This window comes from Polyergus mexicanus, unplaced genomic scaffold, assembly GCF_030449975.1.
Source record: "Polyergus mexicanus isolate NDT 795.1 unplaced genomic scaffold, iyPolMexi1.0 SCAF_14, whole genome shotgun sequence".
NCBI lineage: Eukaryota > Metazoa > Arthropoda > Insecta > Hymenoptera > Formicidae > Polyergus > Polyergus mexicanus.
In genome coordinates, this window is record NW_027223334.1 from 2,462,562 (window position 1) to 2,488,769 (window position 26,208).

A 26,208-nucleotide genomic window follows, 5' to 3' on the forward strand; every position below is an offset into this window, starting at 1 on the left:
AAGCAGTGGTATCAACGCAGAGTACTATTATTGTTTCTCTTATATAGTAGATCCATTAGTGTACAATATATATATACACATATATATATGATTTATGCATTTATACAATCATAGTTACAATCAAGTTATACACAGTTTGCATTTATGTCTATAAAGAAATATAAAAAAAAAATATTAATATATTTAAAAAAAAATATCTTCTTAACAAATTTCATGCACAATTTACTTAACATTATTATAAATATTCTTTTATCTTCGTTGTTGTTTGAATATTTAAAAAAATAAATGAGACAAATTATATATATTTAAACACAATTAAATGTAAAACAAATCTAATAATTTATTTTTAAATCAGTTTTAATAAACAAAAATTTTAAGAATAAAAAATCTTATTTTTCTAACTGGCAAGTTTTTTTACTGTAATATTTTTAAGGAATTTGTATAAAAGGGTAAGAAAGAAAACTTTTTTATATTTTTATTTATATATAAAACTATTTATTTATTGATACTGATATTATTCATGTGCTTTTAATCTTTTTATATAAATGATGAAATTGTTGTAGATATTTTCTGTGAATATTACATTCCGAGAAATAAATATTTTTATGTATTTATGTCTTTAGCATAATTATCAATGGCAATGCACAATCTATCCCATAATCCCACAAGTTTGTCCTTTGTCAAATTAATCTCGCAAAATTCTTTTAATAATATTCGATTTTCTTTGGAAAATTTTATTCCTAAATCAATAAATCAAAAATACTTTTTATCTATTTAAGTACCATTGTAGTTTCTATCTATATTAAAAAATGTATCAAATTTTTTACCTCTATCTGTGGGTTTTACTGTAAAAAAATGTTCAATGTGCCATGTTACTTCCAAAAATTTCATTGTCCATTGGAATATTATATAATTTTCTTTTGTATTTGTAGATGAGTGTATATGCAATAATATACCTCCATCTTCTTCAAAACATTGTTGTATACTTGCATATTTCTTTGTTTCTAAATTATCCAAAATCTTAGATCTGAAAATATTATTTTCATTGTAATCTGAAAGCGCTGAAAGAAAAGTGACTCATTATATGGCATTAAAATTGATATAAATAATTAATAACATCATTGTTGTTTATATCATTGTGATTATTTACCAGACATAAGAAGAGAAAAGTTTTTTATACTTGTTATCTTCTCAAACCAAGGAGATATTTCAAGTATGTAACAATCATCGATGTCTGTAAAATAGCATTTTATGTTGTCAATCTTAAATTCATCCAAATCCTGAAAAAAACGAAGTTAAAAATAAGTGACAAACATTAAAAAAATTACTTTCGGAATATTGAGTTTACAATTCTTTCGTACCATGAAAACTCTCAATTCAAGATTCAAGGAAATTGTTTTTGTTATCACTTTAGCTGAATAAATAAAAATATTGTTGCGTAACCATTTTTTATTAACATCTTTAAATGTTATTCCTGTTACTTGACCTGCAATCTCACATAATTTAGCCTTGTATTTAATAGACTGCAGTTTCGACGGTTTGTAATCCTCATTATCGGAAGGTAGTGTGCTACAATTATCCGGAATGGATAAGTTTGTTAATCAGAGAATTTATGCAAGAAAGTATTAATTAATTACATATTGAAATTAATTAACGGTTGATGTTTGTTATCTTCTATATCCTTTAATTTGTCTTTTAATTGAATCGCTTTTTGTACAAGTTCTCTTTTTAGCTTACGCAATTGTACTATTTCTTCATTATCCATAATTTCACTACTGCTCATTATTTTCTTTTTTTCGTAATTGTGGCAGTATCACTGATGAAATACTGTTAAGGTTAAGTAGAGATCAGTGTTGCCAACCATTATAAAAATTTCTCCCCAAAGAGTAATCAATATCCCCAAAAATATTTTTTTACAGATAAGCCCGAGTCAGACCGCATTGAAAATTGAAGATTAAGGATAACCAGCACGATTGACCAATCCAGAGAGTCCTTTTTTTAACTGGCCAATAGGCAATGTGTCCAATTGGGCGCCACTTCATTATGGGGATTGCTGTTCTTCGTATATTTCCATGCTGCCTCTCACTTCTCTCGCTCACGGCAGTGGTCAGTCTATCCTACTATATATCCATGCTTCAAGTTGGATTCATGATAATGATTATATTGCAAATGGTGGAAGTATAATATTAATTTTTTTCTGTATTAATAATAAGATAAACTAACGCATTATGGCTACATCAAAAACTACCAATACATATAATAGACAAAATTGGGAAGATGCGGTAAGTATGGAGAAATTAAAACATTTTACATCAGTGTTTTTATTTTAAATGTCATGAATTTTTTCTAACGTCTATATTATTTTATCCATATAGGAATTTCCAATACTATGTCAAACATGTTTAGGAGATAATCCATATATCCGTATGGTAAGTTATCTGATAGTTGTCAACAAATGTTTTTTTTATATTATGAGATAATATGTATCAGTGTAGGAATTTTTGTCTAATTTTAACAAATAGCTATAATAAGGTTGCAAAACCTAATATATTTTCTTTCTTGCAATGAAAATAGACTTTATTTTATTAAAATATTGTAATTGCTTGTATATATTTGTTTGCAGACGAAGGAAAAATATGGAAAGGAATGCAAGATATGTATGCGACCATTTACAGTATTTAGATGGTGTCCCGGGGCAAGGATGCGATTTAAGAAAACTGAAGTCTGTCAAACATGTAGTAGATTGAAAAATGTTTGTCAAACATGTTTATTAGATTTGGAATATGGTCTACCTATTCAAGTTCGCGACGCTGCTTTGAAGATTAAGGATGATTTGCCACGTTCAGATGTAAACAAGGAATATTATGTACAGAATATAGACAATGAGATTGGAAAAATCGATCCAACAACACCAGCTGGTGCTGTCGGCAAATCTGCAGCAGCTAGCGATCTCTTAATGAAATTGGCTAGAACGAGTCCATACTATAAGAGGAACAGACCGCACATTTGTTCATTTTGGGTGAAAGGCGAGTGCAAGAGGGGTGAGGAGTGTCCTTATCGGCATGAGAAGCCGACAGACCCCGATGATCCATTAGCTGATCAGAATATAAAGGATCGTTATTATGGTGTGAATGATCCAGTGGCAGATAAACTTATGCGAAGGGCAGCAGCTATGCCCAAGCTCGATCCGCCTGAAGATAAATCTATCACGACATTGTATATCGGTAATTTAGGTGATGTATTGACAGAGAAACAATTGCGCGATCATTTCTATCAATATGGCGAGATACGTTCGGTGACCATGGTGCCACGTCAACAATGTGCCTTCATCCAATACACGCAGAGAAGCGCTGCCGAGGCAGCGGCAGAAAGAACGTTCAACAAGTTGATATTGGGTGGAAGGCGACTTACTATAAAATGGGGCCGTTCTCAGGGAAGGCAAACGATATCTGCAACAGAAGCAATGAGAGAAATTCTTGAACCTGTTCCGGGATTACCTGGAGCATTACCACCGCCACCAGAAACTATGGGCAACAATTTTTTCAACCTACAGACCACGCCTGGCATGATACCGCCGATGATGATTCCACCACCGCCTGTTGCACCTCAATTTATGTTTCCACCACAAATGGCGGCTGCAGCTGCGACACCGATTTTCCCTCCAGGAACAACACCTATACATTATCCAAGCCAAGATCCATCCAGAATGGGCGCGTCACAGGGTATAGGCAAACCTTGGCCGGAAGAATAGTGTAATGACATATGAGTTTTTAATGTAACTGTAATGACAGGACAGAAATATATATCCTTTGAATTCTTTAAAATTACAATACGTATATGGTTTTAGATTTTTTTTGTCATTAAATATTAATATTGATTTTTATTTATCTATGCAATTGATCTAAATATCTATTGTTGGTAATGCAAGATAAGTTTGATTTTTTATAGAGAAAGAATCTCCAACCATATCGCAAGGCATATTGTTGTGCATCTCTGTAGATATGACAACAGTATTGATTTTCAGTCTGACAAACTAAGTAAGCTATAGTCACCTTGTTTAGCTAATATCCGAAATGTGGCAGGACAATGAAGTCAAATTTGATATTTCTCACTCGTAATTATAAAATTTTAATTACTCAAATTTATTGTCGATTTTGTTGCTATATTATTTAATACGCTAAATGTGATTATTTGATTCTCATTTGATATTAATATGCAATAATTCTTATATTAAATAAATCAATGTGCAATTAAATAGCCATATTTAGCATGAAATCCATAGTGAGAAATTAAATTAAATTATATAGAAGCGCAATGCTTGAAAATTAAAATTATTTTTGTATGTAGTAATATGCAGCTGCGATCCGGTGAACTAACTGTTGACAAACTTGACATGATAGAAGATACAAAAGGCAATGCTGGAGATTTAGGAAAATTGATTGTCACAAACTTGAGAATCTTATGGCATTCTTTATCTTTTCCACGAATCAATTTAAGTATGACATAAAATATTATCACACATACAGCATAATTTGTAATTTAACAAAATATAATTTTAATTACTTAATTTATTCGATATAAATATTGTTTCGAACAAAAGATGTATGATTTTATAGGTATAGGCTACAATACATTTGTCACAGTAAACACGAAAATTCTTCATACGGTAAGAATCATTTTAGTGCGAATATTTACTGCATTGCTGAAGCAGCAAGCAATTATTTCTTTTTTAGATTCATGGTGGATATATGCAAGCTCTTCATATATTAACTTCATTCCGAAACTGTCGATATGAATTTATATTTACGAATCATGATATCAAAAGTACGAGACATTACACTTCGGTCATAGGCGTTTATAGGTGATGATTATCATACTTTCATTGTCTATCGCTATATAATTAGAATGGTTTCATTAAAAAAAAACTGTTGACCTTCATATGACTTGGAAAAATAATCTTAGTTAAAATTTAAGAATTTAAAATTTAATTTATCAACTTTTTTTTCTCCTTCAAAACCTTATAAATTTTATCTGTAACATTTTCTTGTACAATGTCAAGTTTTGGAAAAAATATCTTGTAACACTTTATGTGTAAAACTCCGTATGTATAATAGTAGCTATTTTTATAAAGTGCTTATTGCAGAGCTTACGTATCATCGAAAGTTTACAGAGAAATTAAATTGAGAAGCGGTATTATACGTGAAAATCGTCTGGTTTTGTTACCTCAAGAAAATGTACATTCTTCCGTGCAAGATGTTTGGAACTTATCCGTTGAACAGGTTTCGAAAAGTTTTAATTTCTAATCGCCGGCATTAAATTATTACGCATAATAATCGCAAATTAAAAAAATAGTTATTATTTTATAGGGAAATATCGGAACTTTTATTATAACAAATATACGTTTGGTATGGTATGCGGATGTGAATCATCAATTTAATGTATCGATACCTTATCTTATAATTGAAAATGTGAGTGTTAAAATATGAATAATAACAAACAATTGTCAGAAAGATCTTTGGAAGATATATTTTTTATTAATTTTATCTTTTTAGAAATTGGAAAGAGATTTATGAAACATACATATTTTAGTTTTGGTAAATTCTATAGTCTATATCTAAATTTCTTGCAGATTACCATTAGAACATCGAAATTTGGACCGACTTTAGTAATTTTAAGTACAGAAGCCAGTGGAGGATATGTTTTAGGTTTTCGTATTAATCCTTTGCAACAGCTTCATATTATTCACAAAGAAATATCAATACTTCTTTCAGAATTCAGAAAGTTTCCTATTTTTGGTGTGGAATACACATTTGAACATCAGGTACTTTATAATGCATATTAATATACATTTTATAATAATATTGATTTATTAATCAAAAATAAAGTTTTCAAAAATCATGTTGATAAATCACATTTGTGAAATTTTTCTACTTGAATCAAAACTTGATCATGACTTAATTAAATTCATAAATTTGCTTTAATAACTAACACTTATTTTTTTTCTTTAAGAATATTTTTGCACTTATTTAAAAAATTAAATTGCTTGATCAATATCTTTCAGTATAATGGCTATATATTTCATAAACATATATTTGTATTTTACTATTGGATGAATTTGGTATATAGATGTATTGAAATGTCGTCCAATGGAAGTGTTAAATATTGCGCGTGCATGCGTGTGTGTGTGTGTATTACAGGCACCTTCACAAAAGGAGATCAATGTGGAACATTTCACTGAAATACAAGATAATCAATCTGAAATATCAAATGTGTTTGGTTATTATTTTTCCGAAGGAAATACAGGCCAAAGAAAACCTAATTTTTCGATTCATTTAGGACTCGCGGCAGAAGAGCCAAGAGAAAGCAGTACATTGCAGAATTTATGGGAACTCATACCATCGTCTGTTAATTAAATTTTTAACTTAATCGTTTTTAAAGTTTTAAATTTTATTTATCTATATTAAAATAACACAAACTCGTGTCGAATTACAATATATGATAATTTTTTTCATTATAGAAAACAATATACTCACAAGAGGATAAAAACAAACTCATTTTGTACAAAAATACACACACACACACACGCACGCACGCACGCACGCATATACACAATATATAACATATTTATCAGTTATATGTTCTATTAAATTCGAAATATATAACTCTTACTCAATTTTGTTTTACATTTCTTAAAACATTCATAATATCATAACAAATAAAGCCCTATCTTGTGTGTATTTGATCTTACAAAAATGCTTTTATTATTACATAATAAAAATAATTCAAAGTGTATTGATGAAAAAATAAATAATTATAATTAAAATAGTGTGAAAGATCATAATATGCATATTAATATAGATCCTCAATTGCCTAACTATTTTTAGTGTTTTTTTTTTGTGAAATTTTTGCAAATATTTAACTTGGCCTGCAATTTAAAGCTTGTGTTATTGGTTGATCATGTTGATTCTCACCATCTTCGTCGCTAAATTCATGTTGAGGAACAGGAAATCTGTATCCCATGTTCATAAGCATTAATTCGAATGGATCACTGTTCATACGTATTTGATTGGCTGATGCAGCATCATCCAGATTCTGAATTTCCCTTTCATTTACACTATCATCCTGTAATTAAAATTAAATTAAGTTAATTGCATTTGCCATTTTGTCATATACAAAATTGTACTCTGCAAATTAAATTATGATGAACCGCTTCTGATGAACAGTGTATTCTGCACTTTTAAATTTTCAAATGCCAAAATAATGTATGCATATTCGACAATTTTTTAAACTCATTTTTCTGAATAACAGAACTTCAATCAAAGAAAAGTTATTGAATCATTTCGATTTATTTTGAAGCATAGAATCACCTTCTTGATTGTACCATGAATTCTGGCCCATCCTGTATATTGGGATATTTAAAAGTATCAACTGCACTCATGTTTATCATTAAAATTTTTCAGTGGATACCAATTAGGATAGGAAATCTTTGCATGTCTTGTTCTAATTGATCAGAATCAAATAATTTGGAGAATGTATAACATCAAATAAGGCATGTATACTTTTATACATATACATATATATATGTACATAGGATAATTCATTTTAATCTAATTAAATAATTTGTGGAGAAATAAGATAAAAAGAAAAAAAATGTTTTTAACAATAATAATTTGCGTTTGCATAGATTTGTCAAGATCGTGTCAAAGTCGACTTGATTTTTTAAATTGAATATCCCTAATTTTTATTGCATGTTTAATGCAATATGTCGTTTGATTAACATGAGTTTCTTTATCTTTCCTGCCTATAGACAGGAAAGGAACACAACTTAAAATAGTATTTAAAAAAGAGAAAATGAAATCAGATTTAAATTCGGCATAATTCAGGAATTATGAAATCCAATGAATATTACCAAGAAATTGCCTCTATTTCATTGAACATTTTATATGTTACGATATAATATATATATATATATATATATATATATATATATATATATATATATATATATATTATATATATTAGAATATAAGTTTTTCACTATGGTTTAAAAAATGACAACTTTAAAATACATTTATCTCCCACAGTTAGCGAGTTAATTGTAGGAAATCATTATTAGTCGAATAGAAATAACATCATAAAACATACAAATATCCTTCTACTATAAAGAAATTACTTTTCAACAGTTCGTTCGTATCTACCATTTGATAACTTTCATTCCAATTATGTAGTTCAATGCTCTTCTTTATCTATTTTCACCATAAGATCACATTACGGTTCACAAACGGGCTATGGAAAGGAAGATAGGCTACACTGCTACAATTTGGTCCGCAAACTACATATTTGAGAATTTTGGAGTGGACAAAATGAGAATAGATTCTAAACAAAATATTTTTTCATTGAATTCTATTAGTTAAAATCAAAAACAATCTTTTCCTAATAAGAAAAATTAAAAAATACTTTTAATTTTATATAAGAGATTTTCTATTTAAAAATTATTCAATTAAATAGATTTTAATATATAAATATGCCAAACTTTCCCTTTTTGGAAAATCACTTCAAAAATAATCAATAAATTCTATTTTTTTAAATTTTAGATTTAAAAATTATTTAATCTCATTAAGAGATTAAGAGAATAAGATATAATTAATAAGCGATCCAAAACTCAACTCTTAGAATACTCTCTCAGTAATTTTTTTAAAATAATGAAACAAATAATTTTGAGATATAGAAGAATTTTATTTAGTTTATTAATATCTGAATAAATTATCTGAATGACCCTAAACAAATTTAACTAGTTTAGTAGTTTAGTTAAAAATTATATCAGATCATACATAATACATATGCACTATATTAATGATCATAATACATATGCACTATATGCATTATATTAATGAAAAAAAAAGAGAAAAGAGAAGTATGATTTACCTCTGGCCATGGACTCCATAATCTAATTACTGGATCAATACCACTGGTAGCTAACAAGCATGTGGATGGATGTGGTTGTAAACAATTGACAATTCTGTCATCTCCTCGCAGCACACGTATAATATTAGTAGTATCGCGATCCCAGATAAAAAAGGAACCATCATCTGACCCAGCTACTATATATTGACTATCGCTTAAAAAGCAGGAATTAATATTATATGATCAAGATAAATGTCACAAATTGCATAGAGTTAAAAAATAGAAATAAAGTACAAAATTTTAAATATATCATTAATATTGCTATTTAAATTCATTTACTTTCCAAAAAAGTTTGCCTCCTTTATATCAGTCGTAGTATTACAATGACCACAAAATCTTATTTTGTAATCGATTGTATTACGTCTCCATTCTTGCTCATATTCTGATATTGGGAAAAATGTTTGATTGGTTTGTGTCACGTCTTTTCCTAATAAATAATAATATGTACATTAGAATTGATATTTCTTAATAAAGCATTAGTAATTGTACACATCTATAAGTTTACAACACACGTTTATATACAAGTTTTATATTATTTTATACACATTTTTATATATAAATGTGATCGAATAATGTTACCAGCATTGATAGCTTCCTTTATATCCATCTTCAATGCTTTACACGCTGAATTAGATGTATAGTCTGGAAATTTTTGTTGAAAATTCTTGAGTACTTTGTCAGCTTCAATTGATCGATTTAAATCAAACAGACAACGCGCCAATCTGTACACATGTGTAAGTTACAATAATAATAATTCAATGATGGAACAAATTTATCAATTCCAGCATAAAGAATTAAATTTAAAAATTCGATAAGAATGTTTGTTGTGCCAAAATAAATATTCACATTTAATTTTTTATTTTTAGCTTTTAAACTCTTATTAAAGCTTCTAAATTGAATGTATTGTTCTTTAAATAGTACAAAATTTTTATTTGGGCCATAATTGGAATGGTAAATAAAATTATAGCAAAAATTTCACATGACTTTTTGCTGATGTGACTGAGCATTTTCGCATTTTCAAATTCATTAATTATAAAGGCTTATTTGATTTACCTAAAATGAGCTTTTACGTGTTCCGAATCAAGAAATAATGTTGTCTGACAATCTCGTAAAGCGGCATAAATATCGCCATCCCTATATCAAAATCACATAAAAGTATATTTTTTAGAGTATTTGATATATACATACTTTATTGTCAACGAAAATAATTACCAAGCACGTTTCATGTAAGCAGCTGCTCGATTAGCAAACAGTACTGCTGCCCATGGACAGTAAGAAATAGCTTTATTATACAAATTAATTGCTAGTGAATATTTCTGCTGCTCAAATCCCTCATTTGCCTGTTAATAAAAGATGTCTTGTCAATTACAATGCTAAAAATCATTTTAGTTAATATTTTATTTAATTGAATATACTTTGATTCTTTTTCCATGTTTTTATTCTTTTATTTCTTTTTTCTTCTTACTGCGTAAGTATATTATAGTTGAAAAATATTTAAAAAAAATGTCAAAAAACAAAAAATTTATAATGCAAAATTTATCATGAAATGGATAAAAGAATGCTTCTTAAGTAAATTTAACTTTATAAATTATGATAAAATTTATTTAAACATGCTTATAATGTAGAGAAAATCTAAATTTTCTCTCTCTCTTTCTCTTTGAAGATATTTCATATTTTATGTTACATGTCAATTCCTTATTTAAAGATGTAAGAAACAACTCTATAAACTCACTTGGCGTTTTAATTCTTCAATGTACGATGGCAATATTTTTACAGTTTTATCTACAAGATCTTCTGTATAGCTTGTGTTGTTTTGTTTTATGTGATACTTGTCAAGTTCTTGATCCTGCTCGATTGATTCTAATAAAACAATCGATTATTGTGTATATAATAATAATTTTGCATGCCCATAAAAACGACAAACTTTGTGTGATAATTACTTGAATATTTTTTTGATAAACTGGAAAATGTTCTTGAATTATTTGACTCATTGATATCAAATAAGTAAACTTGTTCTCCACCCATATTCACGAGTAACTCATTTCCATTATCACTGAATGTCAGGTAAGTAGTTGTAATGCTCCTATTACCATCACGAGAATGCAGATGGCCTACTCAATATTAAATTGAATGACAGTCTTAATTAAAACGATCATACCATACTTAAGAAAAAGAGTAAAAATAAAGGCATATATGATATCTGATTGTACAAACAAACCCGCAATAAAATACTGTGTGCTACCCAATGGGATATTGTCATCTGGATCACCTTTTCCTGCTCGATAAGTGCTAATATTTGCCCAATCTGAGTTATCATGTATGGAGGGAGTTGGAGGCATCTGGGAGATTTCAAAATTAGATATTATAATGTAAAACACTTATTGATTGAAATCTGCCGAAAATACCTGCGATAGCTTTATCATTCGTCGATCATACATCCGAATGTAAGCATCGTTAGCGCCAATGGCTATCAGCTCAGGTTTTCTCGGATTTACGGCAATGCATTTGCCCTCCGCATAACGACCCATATGATAAACCAAATTCACGAGAACATTGTGGTTGTTACTCCTGCAAATATGCGGTGTACGAATATCATATTGCAAAAAGAGACCATCTTCGCCGGCGCTCCAAAACAAGAAGGGAATACTGGGCACAGTAGCGATACGTTTAATACGCTGTTTGTGGCATTTACACGTGAATATCGGTTCGGAGAGGGTTAAATCATGCACCCGAATTCTGCAATCTCCTGCACCTGACACCAGTATACTGTCATTTGATTTTGGCATGAACTAAAAGCAAACACAAATAGTATTAAAATAAATATCTCATGCAACATCTTACAAATAAAATTCTAAGAAAAATATTAAAATCTCACAAAAGTGTAATAGGATTATTAAATAATTCTAACGAGATCTTTATAATATCTGTGGACAACAGTGATATAATATGTACATTGTTTCTTTTTTTAAAAATTATTTGATATTATCTGATTTTTATTTATAAGTATTAAATGAGGCATTATCTTGAAGATTAGATCAATATTAATTAATAATAGATTAATATCAATATATATATGTTAATTAATATAAAAATTAAATCAATATTTATTAAAAATGTATGTATATACAGGGTATATCTGAAATGATGCACTAAACTTTAGAAGCATATTCTAGAAGTCAAAATAAGATTTTTTTTCCTACGAACATGGGTCCACAAATAAATCCTCCTCTGAGCTAGAGGCCCCTCAAGTTTGAGGAAAAAATTAAAAATTGGCTGTATTTCAGAAAGAAAATGGCAGAAGGTTAAAATTTGATATAGCCCAGTACATTATGAAGTAAAGTAACTAACTAAAATGAAAAAATAAAAACGTATTTCACACATTTTCGAATTTTAGCTCGGAGGGTCATTTGCGGACCCATGTTCATAAGAAAAAAAGTCTTATTTTGACCTCTAGAATACACTCCTAAAATTTAGTGCATTATTTCAGATACACCCTGTATATGTGTGTGTGTGTGTGTGTGTGTGTGTGTGTGTGTGTGTGTGTGTGTGTTTACCTTTACAGAGAATATATTCCCACGATGGCCTGAATGAAGTACCAATTTTTTTTCATAACGGAAAGGATCCCACAGTATGATATCCTTGTCATCTGATGCTGATGCAAGTATTCTGAGTAAATATAATATTTTATATCATTGATACTATATAATAAAAAAATATGGTTATAACAAATACATACTGTCCAGTTTCATTCCATTCTAAACAATTAACACATCCTGTATGACCATTTAATTCCTTTTCTAAACCTAGACGTGATATTAGATTTTCGGTAACATGTAGTTTTTGCAAAATTGTATGTGTCACTGAGTCCTAAATTAATTGAATATATAATATAACTTTGTACAATTATAACAATAGTTAATAAAAAACATATAGTTAGAAGTTATTAATAGCCAATATATAATAGTGAATATATATATATATTTATTTAAAAGTTTATTAAAAACTGAATATAATTTAATAGTATTTAATAGTTAAAAATTATTTCATGGCTTACTTGTATTTCTCTTTGTCGTATTAGATCCACGACCCTATAGTCCTTCTTTTGGATGTTAGAAAACATTGTGATGTTATTCCATTTATTTACTATGGCAGAAAATAAATTATAAACTTCTGGAAATGAAAAGAATACATGTAACTAATGCATAAAAAAAGACTCATAAGAAAGGCTTTATGAGAATTAAACAGTTAAAAAATAATTTTAAACAAAAGATAAGTATTGATAAAAAAAAAAAAAAAAATTTATCTTATAACATACACAAATTGATTTAAAATTCTTCTTTTGCTCAGAGATATTAAAAAAATATCTGCATACAGCTAAAGCAATAACCAATTTCATTACAATCATTGAAATACATCGAGTATATACATATTTTAATCACTATAACTTACTGTACAATTTTTTGCCTTATATGTAATTATTATAATTTTGTTTTAATGTATTTATAGATAAAGAGTAGGATTCTATATTACTACAACTTTTAATTTTGTTACAAAATTCTGTTCAAGATCACAATTTTTCAGTTTATTAACATTTATAATATATAACATAGACTTCTTTGTCAGTTTCATTAATAAAATAATGATAAATAAAATAATATAAAAATCCTATGATTACATAAAATGTTTTTCTTGATAGCCGTACAAAGATTTATACAAATAAAATTATATATATAAATATATTTCTGAAGATATATTGAAGAGAGATATTTAAGAATGTAAGTATTAAAACCATAAATATATATAAAAATACGAGTAAACTTACTTGTTTATTTGAAGCATGTTGCACATAAATTCCACATCGTCATATTGACCAGTTCGTGCATTTCATATAAATATTCATTCCTCGTATATAATTAAAAGCACAGTATACAGCAAAAAGTATAAGAGCAGGCTGTATAACAGCTATCACACACTCTCCATCGGAATTTATTAAAACTAAAAAGAGAATAATGTAGGTATAGAGAAAAAGATATAGTAGCACAATGTCCGTGCAATGTACACGCATAACTAGTGTATATATGATGTATGTATGTATACATATATATTGCTAATATAGTATAAATATATCACAGCTTCTATATATACAGGGTGTCCGACAAGTAAGTGACCAAACGAAAGGTAGAGGTAGATAGGGTCAAAGTGAAAAGAAAAGTCTTGTACCATTTTTTTCTATAACGCCTAATAAAGGAATTACTATTGAGTAAAGTCTGACCCATCAGTGCCGACTTTTGGCCGGACGCACGTGGGTGAGCCGCTCGCCTGGTAGTGTGCGGAGCGCTCACGCACACTACCAAGCGCGCGATTAAAGGTCGGCGCTGATTGGACAGACTTAATTAATAATAACTCATTTATTAAGCGTTATAAAAAAAAGTGGCTCAGGACTTTTCGACTCAGTTTGATCCAATCTATCTTCATCTTTCGTTTGATCACTCACTTGTCGGACACCCTGTATATTATACTAGAAAGAAGGATAATGGCTTCTGCACACGGGACATGGCAACGCTTGCCGCGCGGCAAAAGGCGATGCAGTAGCCAATCAACTTACAACTTTTCCATTAGAGAAAAATTGATTGGCTATCGCGTCGTTTTTTGCCAAGCGTTTCCGCATCCTGTGTGCAGGAGTCATAATAGTTCCTATTTTGCGCACGATCACCGATTCTAAATAAGTGAGAAAAAGAGCCAATATTAGGCTAAAAAAATAGTATTAATAAGTGTTAATTGTAAGATCATAGTGTTTTGCCAGGTTTTTGAGGTACTTCTAATATCTCTGTCATACTGCAATTTGTCCATGAGCAGCCATCTTGATAGTCCACTTATATAGTTACTTCCGTCCGCTCGCTTAATACCAAATGCTTTTCTATTATTCTTTGCTCATTGAACAGGAGTGACTAGAGTCCTATATAGGATGCATTCTATTTAAGCGCTCACGCTTATAAGCGCTATTTTTACTCGTTCCATTTGCTGCTTAAAAGCCCTTACAATTGCAAACAAAAATCATTCCCGTTGGGTGCGTGAGCGTAATCTCAAAGCGTGGAAGGACGTAACATGATGAAATGCAAATTGATCTATTTTTTGATTTTAGAGGTTAGAATTATTGAAACCATTGAGAGAAATAAGGGTATAAGATAAGCAGTTCAAGCATGCCAAAAGATGATGGAAAAAGAACCCAGTCAGCAAAATCTGTTCAAACAGATTTTACCAAACGTCTGCTGCAAATTTTTGTCAGCAGAAAGACTGGACCCATTCAGCACAGAACATTGCAATTACAATACATTACAGCAACGTTACAATCTTGCAAGTCGCAATGAAATATTGTTGAGACATTATTGGAATATGGAATTGTAATATTTTATGAGAATGTTACAGCAACATTTCAAAAACATTACAAAAGACAATTTTTGATAATCGCTACTTCGTTCGTTTACCACTATGCGGCGCGCGTTGCGTTATCTATCCCGTATTTAAGTTTTAATCACGATGGTTATAAAGCTTGTAAAAAGCGGTTAGTAATATTAAATAAAGGTATAATAACTATTTTTATCAGATTAATTTGTCTGATACAATCCCAACACAGGAAATTCAAATATTGAATTGAGTGTTCAGAAATCGGACGACAAATAATTATCCGAAAAAAGTTAAAATTATCCGTTTATTGTTTACTTAAGATATGGATCGTTTAATATTTATATAAATAAAATTTTAATTCTTATGAATTAAATTATTTAATCATTATCAATTTCTTAAACTTGTAAATAATTTATAAAATAGCGATGTTAATTAGATAACAGAAAATTGTTTTTAATAGTTCCCATTTTTATATAAAAGCAAAAATTTGATAATAATTTTTTAATATGCAAAATGCTTCAAATTTAATAGATAAACTTGGAGAATATATAAAGACATCCAAGAGAGACGAGAAAAAACTCGTTGTAATTGCGTAAATTCGCAATTTTTTTTCTTATCTCTCTTGGATGTTTTTATATGTTCTCAAAGTTTATGTATTAAATTTGAAGCGTTTTGCATATTTGTAGTAATGTATTTAAATATTACAAATACATTGCACCGTAATATTACTGTAGTCTTACATTGAAATATTTCTGAGGACATTTCAACGTTGCCGCAGATTTGCAATAACATTGCAGAAACATTTCGCAACTTCTATGCAATATTACAATGTTTCAATGTAAGATCTATGCAACGTTTTTGCAATCTTTCGGTGCTGTATGGGCATTTGGTATTAAGCATCGACATATATAGCATTTTCGAATGAACGAGTTCGAATCCAACCCGGATCAATTAATCATTATATTTTACTATGAATTCAAGTCTTTTATTGGTAGAGATGATGCAATGACGTCATTAATCACTCTCAGAGCAATTAAACTTGCTACATTCGAAAACGCTATATATATCGATGGTATTAAGTGAGTGGACGGAAATAATTATATATAAGTAGATGGTCAAGATAGCCGTTCAGAGATGAATTGCAGTATGACAGATACTGGAAGTATCTCAAAGAGCTAGCAATGCACCATGATCTTACAATTAACACTAATTAATAGTATTTTTGTAGCCTACTATTGGCTTTTTCTCTCACTTATTTAGAATCGGTGATTATGCGCAAAACAAGTGCAGATTGGAACAAGTAAGGCAAAAAGTGGCTGTATACGGCCCAGAAAAACGTCAAAAAAGTGGACGGTTAAGATTCAAAATAACTGCGATGACCGTTCGCAATAAATCTATCCCTATTACCGATATGCTCACTCCTATTAATATTTATTCATTAGCGCTGGTAATGAATTTTGAAACACGGCTATTATAATGGTTGCTTCAAGATTTTCAATATCGTGTCAATTTTGATGCTATTTAATGCTATTTGATGCTATTATTATTCTATATGAATTAAAAAATAACGATTACACTATTTTTTCATATTCTTGTGTTGGACAATTTCTGTTTTAAAGAGAGATTTTTCTTATTCAATGCATATGATGAAAATTTTGATTTTACTACTAATGATACCGTGAAGTTAACACATTGATATATATAAAAAATACTATATATATATATATATATATATATATATATATATACATTTATATTGAGACATAAATATCTAAAAAATAAAGCAAGATAGAAAGAAATGTTTCAGACAAAAGTTGTTCGATTCTAAGTGGGTCATAAGATGGTGGCATTAGTTTGACCTTGGATGGAGGCAATTCGGAGATTTCAATCTTGTTTTTTTAAATGAAAACATCCCAATTTTTTTACATAAATCGATTCCTTGCAATATCCTGCATAAAAAGTTATGGAGTATAATGGCCAAAAGTTTAATAGTTTACGAGATATTTTATATTTTATTTTATTACTTTACTTCGACATAATTTTACGTAAACTATGAAATATCTTATAAAATTATTTATTTTGCAATAATGTTACCTTAATATTTTAAGCTCAAGAAATGAGAGACATCAATTGATGTAAAAAAAATAAAACAAGATTGACATTCAAATCTCCAAAGTGCCTCCACCCATGGTCAAACTAATGGCACCATCTTATGACCCCCTTAGAACCGAACAATTTTTGTCTGAAACATTTCTTTCTATCTTGCTTTATTTTTTAGATATTTAAGTGTCTCAATATAAATGCCCCTCCCTGTATATATAGTACATATTACAAATATATTTTTTTCACTTTTTCAATCTATGTATCATTGTATAATCATATATGATCATGAATAATAGAATATCATAAAAAAAAAGCTATAGTAAAAATAAATTCGGGTCTCTATTGTAATGGAAATTTTATGTTAAGATTAATTGTTAATAATGCATTAATAATAATAAAGAATAAAACTTTAAATCGTTAAAATTTTATTCGATCAGAAATGTATGTTTCGAGTTATTTGATTGTATACATAAGATAGATTGTGTACTTTAATCGAATAAACCGAAGCCCATGTCATCGTCCTCAGACTCGGATTCCTCCTTTTCTTCTTTTTTCTCAGCAGCAGTAACGTCGGCAGTTGCGGTTGCCGGAGTCGCTACAATGGCAAACTTGCTTGGATTCTACAAATAAGCAATTCCAGTCCTTTTAATAAATGAAACTAGTAATGTACAAAAAGATATTCAGATGCGTAACGTTTTCATTATTTTATTCGTGTTTGAGAAATAAAAAAATGTAAGATATAATGTAATCTATATGAAATCATACCTTGATGTATTCCTTGATAGTAGCAGCTTCCGCGAATTCGACGTCAGTAACAGTAGCAATAGCCAACAAATTTTTGAATCCATTTACAATACTATGCGGTGCACTGGCAACTGTAGGATAACCAATTGACAAACAAACTGAAGCCAAGTTTGCAACTCCAGCCATGAATTTTTCACGAAGATCTTCAGGTTTGATGTCTAGAATCTCAGGTGCGAAAATAGTACCAGAGTCGTAAACCTGTTCGACTATTAATCCATAAGAGAATGGAGAAATGTTCAACATATTCAAGAGAGTAGCTTCAGAAGCTCCCACTTTGTCACCAGGTTTGAGGATGTGTACATCATTCTGAAATTTATATTGTTACATTAGTAAAGCTCATAAAATAGTAAATTAGAAAATTAAATCTAATAAAAAATTACTCAACAAATACTTACTATAATTTCAATAGTACCCTTAGAAATTTTAGTCGGTATACTCAATGCTTGGAAGAAAGAAGTCTTTTCAGGACCGAGTCCTGTGTTTTGGGCTGGAATGATGACGCTTAAAGGTGCGATAGCTCCTGCTCTGGCAGGAGCGCGTACTTTATTTTCCAGCAATTTGTCTCTTACTTCGATCAAGTCCCCTCGCGTGAAAACAAAGCCAACATTACCACGAATGTGCGGTAATAACTTCTCCAATGCAGCGTTACATTCTATATGACCACGAATTGCTTTTCTCATCATGGTATTTTTGCCCATAAGTACTGCTGCATTTCCACGCAATGACATACGGATTTGTTGCATTTGCTTTGAGCCGACATTGTCCGCGCCCACAATGAAGCATTTGGGGTAATCGTCCAATAATTGCTGATATATTTATAAAAAAGAAAAATCACATTATATTTCATGTGTACATATATGTATGTATTGTATATAGTTCAAATTCTTTTCATATGATATTTCAACCATAATCTTAATGCGTTAGTAGATTTAGCTATTTCTGATTCTAACGTGAACCAAGATCTTCAAATGCGTAACATTTTCATCATTAATTCAAAAGTAATTAGAACATCATAATATATATATTTATGTATAACAAAAGCAATATCATAAATTATATTAAGTTTGCGTATTTCATGAAATTAACCATTAGAAATTAATACATTTTCTACTCTTGGCGTGCTTGAAAATAATCTATCATATCTATCATATCATATAACTTATGCACGTAAATGCAAAAAAAGAATACTTACAACAAGTTTAGTGAAGTAATTTGACTTCCATGTTGCTTTGTCCTCCCTACCCATCATGAAATGTGCATAGGGATACCTTGCAGGAATTTAAGGACTGAAAATCATTTGAAATAAAAATCGAGACTATATTAATATATTAAAAAAACAATAAAAAAAATGATATTAATATTTAGTTCAGATTATAATAAATTCATGCATGAAATACGAGGGATCCACAAAGGGAATTAAGGATAGAGAATTGTGTGCCCCTCGTATTTTCAGGAGCCTTGTTTTTTTTTATCATCATTTTTAAGCAAATGATATGGCTTAAAATCTCTTAAAATTCAACAAATAATAAGAAGCAAATGAATTTTTTATTAGCCAAAATTACATGGCTTCATTAACCTTGCAACTAATATATAATTCTGTTTAAATATTTATTTTATATATATTTTTTGTTGTTTTTATAGAAAATGATACATATATATATATACAATATCTCTATTGACTGTAAGATAAGTAATTTAAAATATATATAAATTTTACAACATATTGCAGAAATAATACAAGTCTGCTCAAACATACCTCAGCAATATCAAAGTAGATATAATTTCATGGCTGAGCCATAGTGTAAAAATCACTATACCATAGGCTGGGCTACGTTCAAGAACGTCATCTATGGGTCTGTTCTTTGCAGCTGAACTGGCTGCACTGGTTCAGAGTTTATCTTTTTCTGTCCCTATTGGAAGGAGAAGGATGGGCTCTGAACTGGTGCAGCCAGTTCAGCTGTAAAGAACAGATCTTATATGCACCAAGCGTTGTTCTGTCTTTGTTATTTACTGAAAGTTGAACAAAGATAGAACGACACTCGTGTGCACACACGATATTGTTTCCGAACGCAACCCTGCAAATTCGTGCAACAGAGAGGTCACGTGATCGAAATGGACGAATGACTGACGACGGTGTGGCCCTTACGACATAATATAAATCATGGAAGAGGAATAGTAGACTGAAATGTCGAAGGAAATTCCGGAGGAAGTGAGAAAGAAAATCGTAGCTGTTTCTCTCTTGTAAGTAACTGCTCGAAAGTGCGCATATGCGCCATTTACTAACCATACAAGCATCGTATCTATAGATATACAATATTACATACTTTTTTTGTGAATGCATACATAGGTGACTTTTGGCGATTGTTGGTACATGAACCAGGGTTATCATTGGTAGAGCTTATTCTGATATGTGTACTAGCAACTATTTCACTATCCATTCGGCATATAATATTTCTGATACATTGCTGCAATATTCCATTTGAAATATTATACCTTTCAATAATATTACAGAAATATTTCTGAAACATATCCCAAGTAGTAAACTAACGTTATAATAACGGTAAATTTTGGTCATAAAATAATCACTTAGACATTCTAGGTTAGGTCTCATGAAACTCGTAAATGACGTTGATATGTCACATGCACGGGACGTCATTTTCTGACGTTTGTTTGACGGCAAAACTAAGGGAGAATTCACACCTTTGCAGAAAACAGAAAAGCAGAGGCTAATCAGAACTCGCGCTAGAAAAACAAAATGTACTGCTTACTATCACGACCCATACAGCATAGAACATTACAATTACATTGTAATAACATTACAATCTTGCAAGTTGCAATGTAATATTGTTGAGACATTATTGGAACATATAATTGTAATATTTTATGAGAATGTTACAGCAACATTTCAAAAACATTACAAAAAACAGTTTTCGGCAATCGCTAGTTCGTTTGTTTACCGCTATGCGGCGCGCGTTGCGTTATCTTTCCGCATTTAAGTTTCAGTCACGATGATTATACGGTCCAAGCAAAAAATGACGCTCTTTTTATGACATGTGGTATGCAATTCATATTTATAAATGCTACGAACTTTTTGTAATATGAAAGTTTGAAATTATAACTATTATACATTAGCAATTGTAGAGTTATTTCACAATATAATTTCATGTAGTTATATTATAATGTGTTAATTTTGCTGAGGAATCTAATTGAATGACCATGACAAGATATGTTACTACCGCTCCAGCAATCTATAAGAAAATTTTATTAAGATAAATTCTGTATCAATAATATCAAAAGTTAAATAAAAACAAATTTGTAAATAATCGATCAGAAAAGATATAGAAAAGATCCAAACCTTGACCTATACACAGATATATACACAGTGCAATTCTAATAGCTATATGTATTTTCTTCCATATGTGTTAAACCATTGAGCTCTATAACTCTATTCTCCTCTCTCTAAAGCGAAATTTCGCACATTGACAATCTATATATAAATCTTATTTTACACAGTTTTTTATTTATTAATAACTTTTTAATAAACAACAAGTTATAAAATCTTTCAAATGCTACTTAGAATCATGATTTTTGATACTACATATTAAGATCAAAGTTATTGAGGCTGAATCTCCTAATCGATATATTTACCATAAATTACTTACGGAACATATAAGAGGCATATTGATTTCATACAATCCAAAGGCAGTAAATATCAAATCTTCGTGGATCAATTGAAGTGAAAACTGTATCATCTGAATAACAAAATTTATATACAATATAACAAAGTTACAAAGTAACGAAGAGAGTATTTAACAATATGTTGTTGGTCAAATTTGTGCATAAAAGTGATCTTACTTCAGCCTGCAATGACTTATGTTCCAGATAAACATCATGCAAAATTATTCCCATTTGCTTGAACTGCGTAAATACACAATAGGATTATATGCACACATAGACATACACATGGTGTTCGGTAGTAATTGTATCACCTCTCGCGTGCAGGAATAGCGGATTGATTAATTTAATAAGTAGAAAAGTTCTCTATCTCTCTATCGCTTTGCGATAGATTTTCACAATAATTAATAAGAAATTAATGTTAAAAGATCGGTCAATCTGTGCGAGTATAAGCGCACGCGGCAAAAAGAGAGAAAATACACGCGGAAATTTAGTATTACGCTCAGCTCGTACGTAGCTGTTGCCAAAGCGCTCCTAACAACCATGTAATAGAGAGCTGTCTCTTTTCGTGCTTATACTCGCACGAATTTGCTGATTTTTTAACATTAATTTCTTATTAAATTAATTTTTCACTTTTTTCAATTAATGCGAAAATCGTAAAACAGTAGAGGACTTTTCTATTCAGTTTAATCCGCTCTATCTGCGCGATAAATGATATAAGTATTACCAGACATCCTGTATATATAAAAAATTATATCATATTACATATATTTCTACGTTAAATCAATACTCAACTTCATTTCTAGATCGTTGACAAACATAACTGATATATAAAGATCGAAAAGCATAGCAGAGTATGAAGATCATATGAAAAGTTAATATCTCGGTATTGCCACTATCTGTCTCCATGTTATAATACATATCAAACAGAAGAAGAATTATAGCATTCAAGCATATGGCAGAAATGATTAAAAGTTGCAGACTAAAATTTGTATTGATCTGGAAATAAAAATATACATTTATTCTCATGAGAATTATCGAAGATAAAAAAAACTTCATTTATAATATAATATACCCATACAACATAGAACATTGCAGCAATATTGCAGTAACATTGCAACATCGCCGCAATGTTGCTATAATGTTGCAATGTTGCTGCAATGTTGCTGCAATGTTCTGTGCTGTATGGGTAGTTTTCTTATGATATATTATACAATATAATTATGTACAATCTTTATTTAGATTACAATATAATCACTAAATTACAGATAATATATAATTATGTAAGTATTGATACCTTTGTTGCCAAAATATATAAGCTATGATGAATATGTTGAATCAAACGGAGTTTGGTGATTACAATGTAATTGCATTTATTACACATGTTCAAATTTGCTATAAAGTTGACATAAGAAATCCATAGGTTCTCTCTCGAATGTTGTATTGCAATCTTGTTTAATTCGCGGAACCTTAAATATATGTCATTGATATAATGGGTAAATAATCCATCCATAAATAGCAGGCAGACTATGCAATACCAGGATTGCAGATAATAGTATATCAATTGATATGAATTATTTGTGATTATATCGTAAACATATTTTATCATGATAAATAATGCCACTATCATTATCGCAGCATCCTGCAGATGTGCGAAGAAGATATCTTTTTTCGAGAATCTTGCGCCATACGATCTGAAATATAAAACAATATGAGTACAACATATGTAAAAAAAACTAGTAGACAATCAGAATCTATGACTCGTATTTCTATCTTTATACAGTGTTACATCCATAGACATAATATAAATCGTAGACATATGGTATTAATAAGATTAAATATTTGTTTAGTTTTCCTCTAGAAATTGTAAATTAATGCAGAAGCTACAACAAAGAGATAGCTCTTGTTTCAATCAATGTTGAGTACAGTGTATCTCATCGGTTTTGCTGCTGATCGCTGTTTTAAAGAAAGAGAGGAAGATACTCAAAGATGTATGACTTTGTCTAATAAATTTTCTATCAATTAATCGACTTTATTTTCCATATTGAATGCTTGGTCTATGGTATCAATAAACGAAACATTGCCTATTTTTCTCTAGAAGAACTTGATACCGGCAAACGTTAGGACTTTAATAGAATAAAAAATGTACGGGCATTCAGTAATGGCATGCCTCGTCTATTTATATTATACTACATTTATGATTTGCATTTATGATCTAACGTAAAATATGACTGTCCGATTCTGAATCTTCTTTGTCAATAACACTAGTTTATAAACTTTTTTAATGCCAAGAATAGAATTAACTTCTTTTAATGTATGTACTTTAGGACGCTGAATTTGAATCTGCCGCCAGAAAAATTCCATCAGATGATTGGACCATATATTATAAAAGTTATTCGGTTGCTGATTTATTTAAACCGTTTATTGTTTGAATAATTTAAAACAATGCACTTTACAAATCTAATGCCATATTTAGAATTATTTACCCAAATAACTTTTATAATATATGGTCATTAGACTGTATTTTTTCAACTTTGTTGCTGATTTGTTTCAACATTTTATTATTTAAACAAATAATTTTGCAAATCTTACTTTACATTCATAATTAGCGATCCAAAAAACTACTTTTTGCATTAAATTTTGTTTCTTTTGCATTTTTGTTGTACTTATAATGGTAGAGGGTTGAATATTGAAGGAGTATTAACTACCCGTAAAACCGCTTATGGGCACAAATAAAAAAATATGGGTCAAATATTTTTGATAGTTCTACATGTGTGCCAAATTTGAAAAAAATTGGAGTGTAACATTTTTGGGTAGGTTTTTTTGTAAGTATAGTCGAATGCCACAAAGAGCAAATGTACGGAAATATCTAGTTTTCAGAATATATAAATTTAATTATGTGGCTAAATAAACAATTTTTAAGATTTCCATATAAAAACACAAAGATTATAATTCAAAAATATTTTGCTGAGATGTTTTATTTTATAAGTTAATGTTACAAGATGTGAATACACATACACACACACACACATATATATGCATACACACGCATTATTATCTGCGGTTCTTAATTGCCCGCGAATATTCAATGTTGTAAAAACGAAATGTTGTGCAAAATAATTGTTTTAATTTCTTACAGAAAAATGATATAAATATTACGCCAATTAAAAAAATAAAATTTGATTTTTAAGTAGAAACATTTTAACCAACAAAACTGTAGTATAAAATAGTTATAATTTCCTACAAAAATAACAATATCAAAATATAAAAATTTATTCAAAAATTAAATATTAAAAATTAATAAAAAAAATAAAAAATAAAAACTTTAATTTAAAAAAACTTGACACTGTCAATTTCATTAGCATATTATTCAGCTTAGAAGCACCAAGTTTTTTAAATTAAAATTTTTATTTTTTTTATTTGCATTAATTTTCAATGTCTAATCTGTGAATAAATTTCTAAATTTTTATATTATTATTTATAGAATGTAAAAAAATTAAAACAACTATTTTGTATTATAGCTTTTTTGGGTTAAAATGTTTCTACTTAAAAAAAAAAAAAAAAAAATTAGCATAAGTTTTATTCTTATAATTAGTTAGAGAGCACAATTTTTTATATTATTTTTTGTAAGAAATTGGAACTATTTTATACAATAATTTATTTTCAATATAACATTTTTTTTAAATAAAATAAATAACAGTTAAAATAAAAACAACAAAAACAATAAAATAAAAACAGTTTTTTACAATAATATACATTTTTCACAACTGATTCGTGTCCTTGGCGCCTTTTTTACCTTTTTTAAAATTAACTTTACACAGATGACAGATGACTTTACATAGATACACATTACTTAATAAAGAAAAGTCCTTACTCGAACATAGAGTCTATGATGAACATCTCTTGATGAGGAAAAGCGAATTGCTTTGGACGAAATACAGATGTGCCCATCGTTGTCAATACTAAGAGGATGTATAGAATGTACTCCAACGTTACCATGAACTTTCTGATAAGGTGTTGTTTGCAATATTCAGTGCAAATATCATGCCAAGACATCTGACTTAACATGAAGAATAATATCATAAGTGTGAAACTGTATAATCTGCCCAAATAACCCGACAAATTGATTCCCAAAAGATGCAAAATCTTTTCGAGAGGTTGACCTGTAGAAGTTGGAAGTTGCCACTTTTTTGGAACCTTCATCATCAGAGCATTAGAATTCTCTAAAAATAACTTATTCTTTGACAATCTTAAAAA

The 26,208-nt window shown here is 29.3% G+C and overlaps 5 protein-coding genes and 1 pseudogene across 9 annotated transcripts; 2 read left to right on the forward strand and 4 right to left on the reverse strand.

The window, feature by feature from the left end:
• Positions 1-507: 507 nt before the first annotated feature.
• LOC138939396 (uncharacterized) lies at positions 508-1,824 on the reverse strand. Its single transcript, XM_070307145.1, has 5 exons — positions 1,638-1,824; positions 1,362-1,569; positions 1,151-1,280; positions 828-1,061; positions 508-740 (listed from the first exon to the last, which is right to left on the reverse strand). The coding sequence occupies exons 1-5, from the start codon at positions 1,781-1,783 to the stop codon at positions 604-606; spliced, it is 855 nt and encodes a 284-aa protein (XP_070163246.1). The 5' UTR covers positions 1,784-1,824; the 3' UTR covers positions 508-603.
• A 320-nt stretch (positions 1,825-2,144) lies between these two features.
• Positions 2,145-3,850, forward strand: LOC138939292 (pre-mRNA-splicing factor RBM22). Its single transcript, XM_070306950.1, has 3 exons — positions 2,145-2,282; positions 2,376-2,429; positions 2,624-3,850. Exons 1-3 carry the CDS (start codon positions 2,229-2,231, stop codon positions 3,749-3,751), a joined length of 1,236 nt encoding a protein of 411 aa, XP_070163051.1. The 5' UTR covers positions 2,145-2,228; the 3' UTR covers positions 3,752-3,850.
• A 5-nt stretch (positions 3,851-3,855) lies between these two features.
• Bbs5 (Bardet-Biedl syndrome 5 protein) lies at positions 3,856-6,796 on the forward strand. Of its 3 annotated transcripts, none has more exons than XM_070306953.1 (8): positions 3,856-4,037; positions 4,348-4,496; positions 4,617-4,666; positions 4,734-4,861; positions 5,144-5,279; positions 5,367-5,468; positions 5,630-5,821; positions 6,198-6,795. In XM_070306953.1, the coding sequence occupies exons 2-8, from the start codon at positions 4,352-4,354 to the stop codon at positions 6,411-6,413; spliced, it is 969 nt and encodes a 322-aa protein (XP_070163054.1). In that variant the 5' UTR covers positions 3,856-4,037; positions 4,348-4,351; the 3' UTR covers positions 6,414-6,795. The 3 variants fall into 3 exon arrangements, with proteins under 3 accessions (XP_070163054.1, XP_070163053.1, XP_070163055.1); XM_070306952.1 differs by having other exon boundaries at positions 3,905-4,114; positions 6,198-6,791; XM_070306954.1 differs by lacking the exon at positions 3,856-4,037 and having other exon boundaries at positions 4,360-4,492; positions 6,198-6,796.
• Positions 5,533-14,018, reverse strand: Adp (WD and tetratricopeptide repeats 1). 3 transcript variants are annotated; one of them, XM_070306949.1, is made up of 15 exons: positions 13,787-14,018; positions 13,019-13,134; positions 12,701-12,831; positions 12,519-12,630; positions 11,370-11,753; positions 11,183-11,303; positions 10,905-11,075; positions 10,697-10,824; positions 10,177-10,304; positions 10,018-10,098; positions 9,544-9,686; positions 9,244-9,391; positions 8,926-9,118; positions 6,972-7,122; positions 5,538-6,255 (listed from the first exon to the last, which is right to left on the reverse strand). In XM_070306949.1, exons 2-15 carry the CDS (start codon positions 13,082-13,084, stop codon positions 6,251-6,253), a joined length of 1,962 nt encoding a protein of 653 aa, XP_070163050.1. In that variant the 5' UTR covers positions 13,085-13,134; positions 13,787-14,018; the 3' UTR covers positions 5,538-6,250. The 3 variants fall into 3 exon arrangements, with proteins under 3 accessions (XP_070163049.1, XP_070163048.1, XP_070163050.1); XM_070306948.1 differs by having other exon boundaries at positions 5,533-7,122; positions 13,019-13,107; XM_070306947.1 differs by having other exon boundaries at positions 5,533-7,122.
• Positions 14,019-17,880: 3,862 nt separating this feature from the next.
• On the reverse strand, positions 17,881-20,130 carry LOC138939216 (large ribosomal subunit protein uL10-like). Its single transcript, XM_070306840.1, has 5 exons — positions 20,033-20,130; positions 19,469-19,562; positions 18,672-19,082; positions 18,238-18,582; positions 17,881-18,092 (listed from the first exon to the last, which is right to left on the reverse strand). Exons 2-5 carry the CDS (start codon positions 19,523-19,525, stop codon positions 17,961-17,963), a joined length of 945 nt encoding a protein of 314 aa, XP_070162941.1. The 5' UTR covers positions 19,526-19,562; positions 20,033-20,130; the 3' UTR covers positions 17,881-17,960.
• Positions 20,131-21,419: 1,289 nt separating this feature from the next.
• LOC138939509 (putative gustatory receptor 28a) lies at positions 21,420-26,208 on the reverse strand (annotated as a pseudogene).

Coding starts and splice junctions, on each gene's coding strand:
- LOC138939292 (XM_070306950.1), top strand. CDS start 2,229: ATGGCTACATCAAAAACTACCAATACATATAATAGACAAAATTGGGAA. Junction 2,283..2,375: donor GACAAAATTGGGAAGATGCG/GTAAGTATGGAG, acceptor TTATCCATATAG/GAATTTCCAATACTATGTCA. Junction 2,430..2,623: donor ATAATCCATATATCCGTATG/GTAAGTTATCTG, acceptor ATTTGTTTGCAG/ACGAAGGAAAAATATGGAAA.
- Bbs5 (XM_070306952.1), top strand. CDS start 4,074: ATGTGGCAGGACAATGAAGTCAAATTTGATATTTCTCACTC. Junction 4,115..4,347: donor AAATTTGATATTTCTCACTC/GTAATTATAAAA, acceptor TTTTGTATGTAG/TAATATGCAGCTGCGATCCG. Junction 5,822..6,197: donor AATACACATTTGAACATCAG/GTACTTTATAAT, acceptor TGTGTATTACAG/GCACCTTCACAAAAGGAGAT.
- LOC138939216 (XM_070306840.1), bottom strand. CDS start 19,525: ATGATGGGTAGGGAGGACAAAGCAACATGGAAGTCAAATTACTTCACT. Junction 19,083..19,468: donor ATTACTTCACTAAACTTGTT/GTAAGTATTCTT, acceptor TAAATATATCAG/CAATTATTGGACGATTACCC. Junction 18,093..18,237: donor CTATCAAGGAATACATCAAG/GTATGATTTCAT, acceptor GCTTATTTGTAG/AATCCAAGCAAGTTTGCCAT.
- LOC138939396 (XM_070307145.1), bottom strand. CDS start 1,783: ATGAGCAGTAGTGAAATTATGGATAATGAAGAAATAGTACAATTGCGT. Junction 1,570..1,637: donor CCGTTAATTAATTTCAATAT/GTAATTAATTAA, acceptor GGATAATTGTAG/CACACTACCTTCCGATAATG. Junction 741..827: donor AGTAAAACCCACAGATAGAG/GTAAAAAATTTG, acceptor TTATTGATTTAG/GAATAAAATTTTCCAAAGAA.
- Adp (XM_070306948.1), bottom strand. CDS start 13,084: ATGTTTTCTAACATCCAAAAGAAGGACTATAGGGTCGTGGATCTAATA. Junction 11,304..11,369: donor GAATGATAAAGCTATCGCAG/GTATTTTCGGCA, acceptor GAAATCTCCCAG/ATGCCTCCAACTCCCTCCAT. Junction 10,305..10,696: donor TTGAAGAATTAAAACGCCAA/GTGAGTTTATAG, acceptor TTTTATTAACAG/GCAAATGAGGGATTTGAGCA.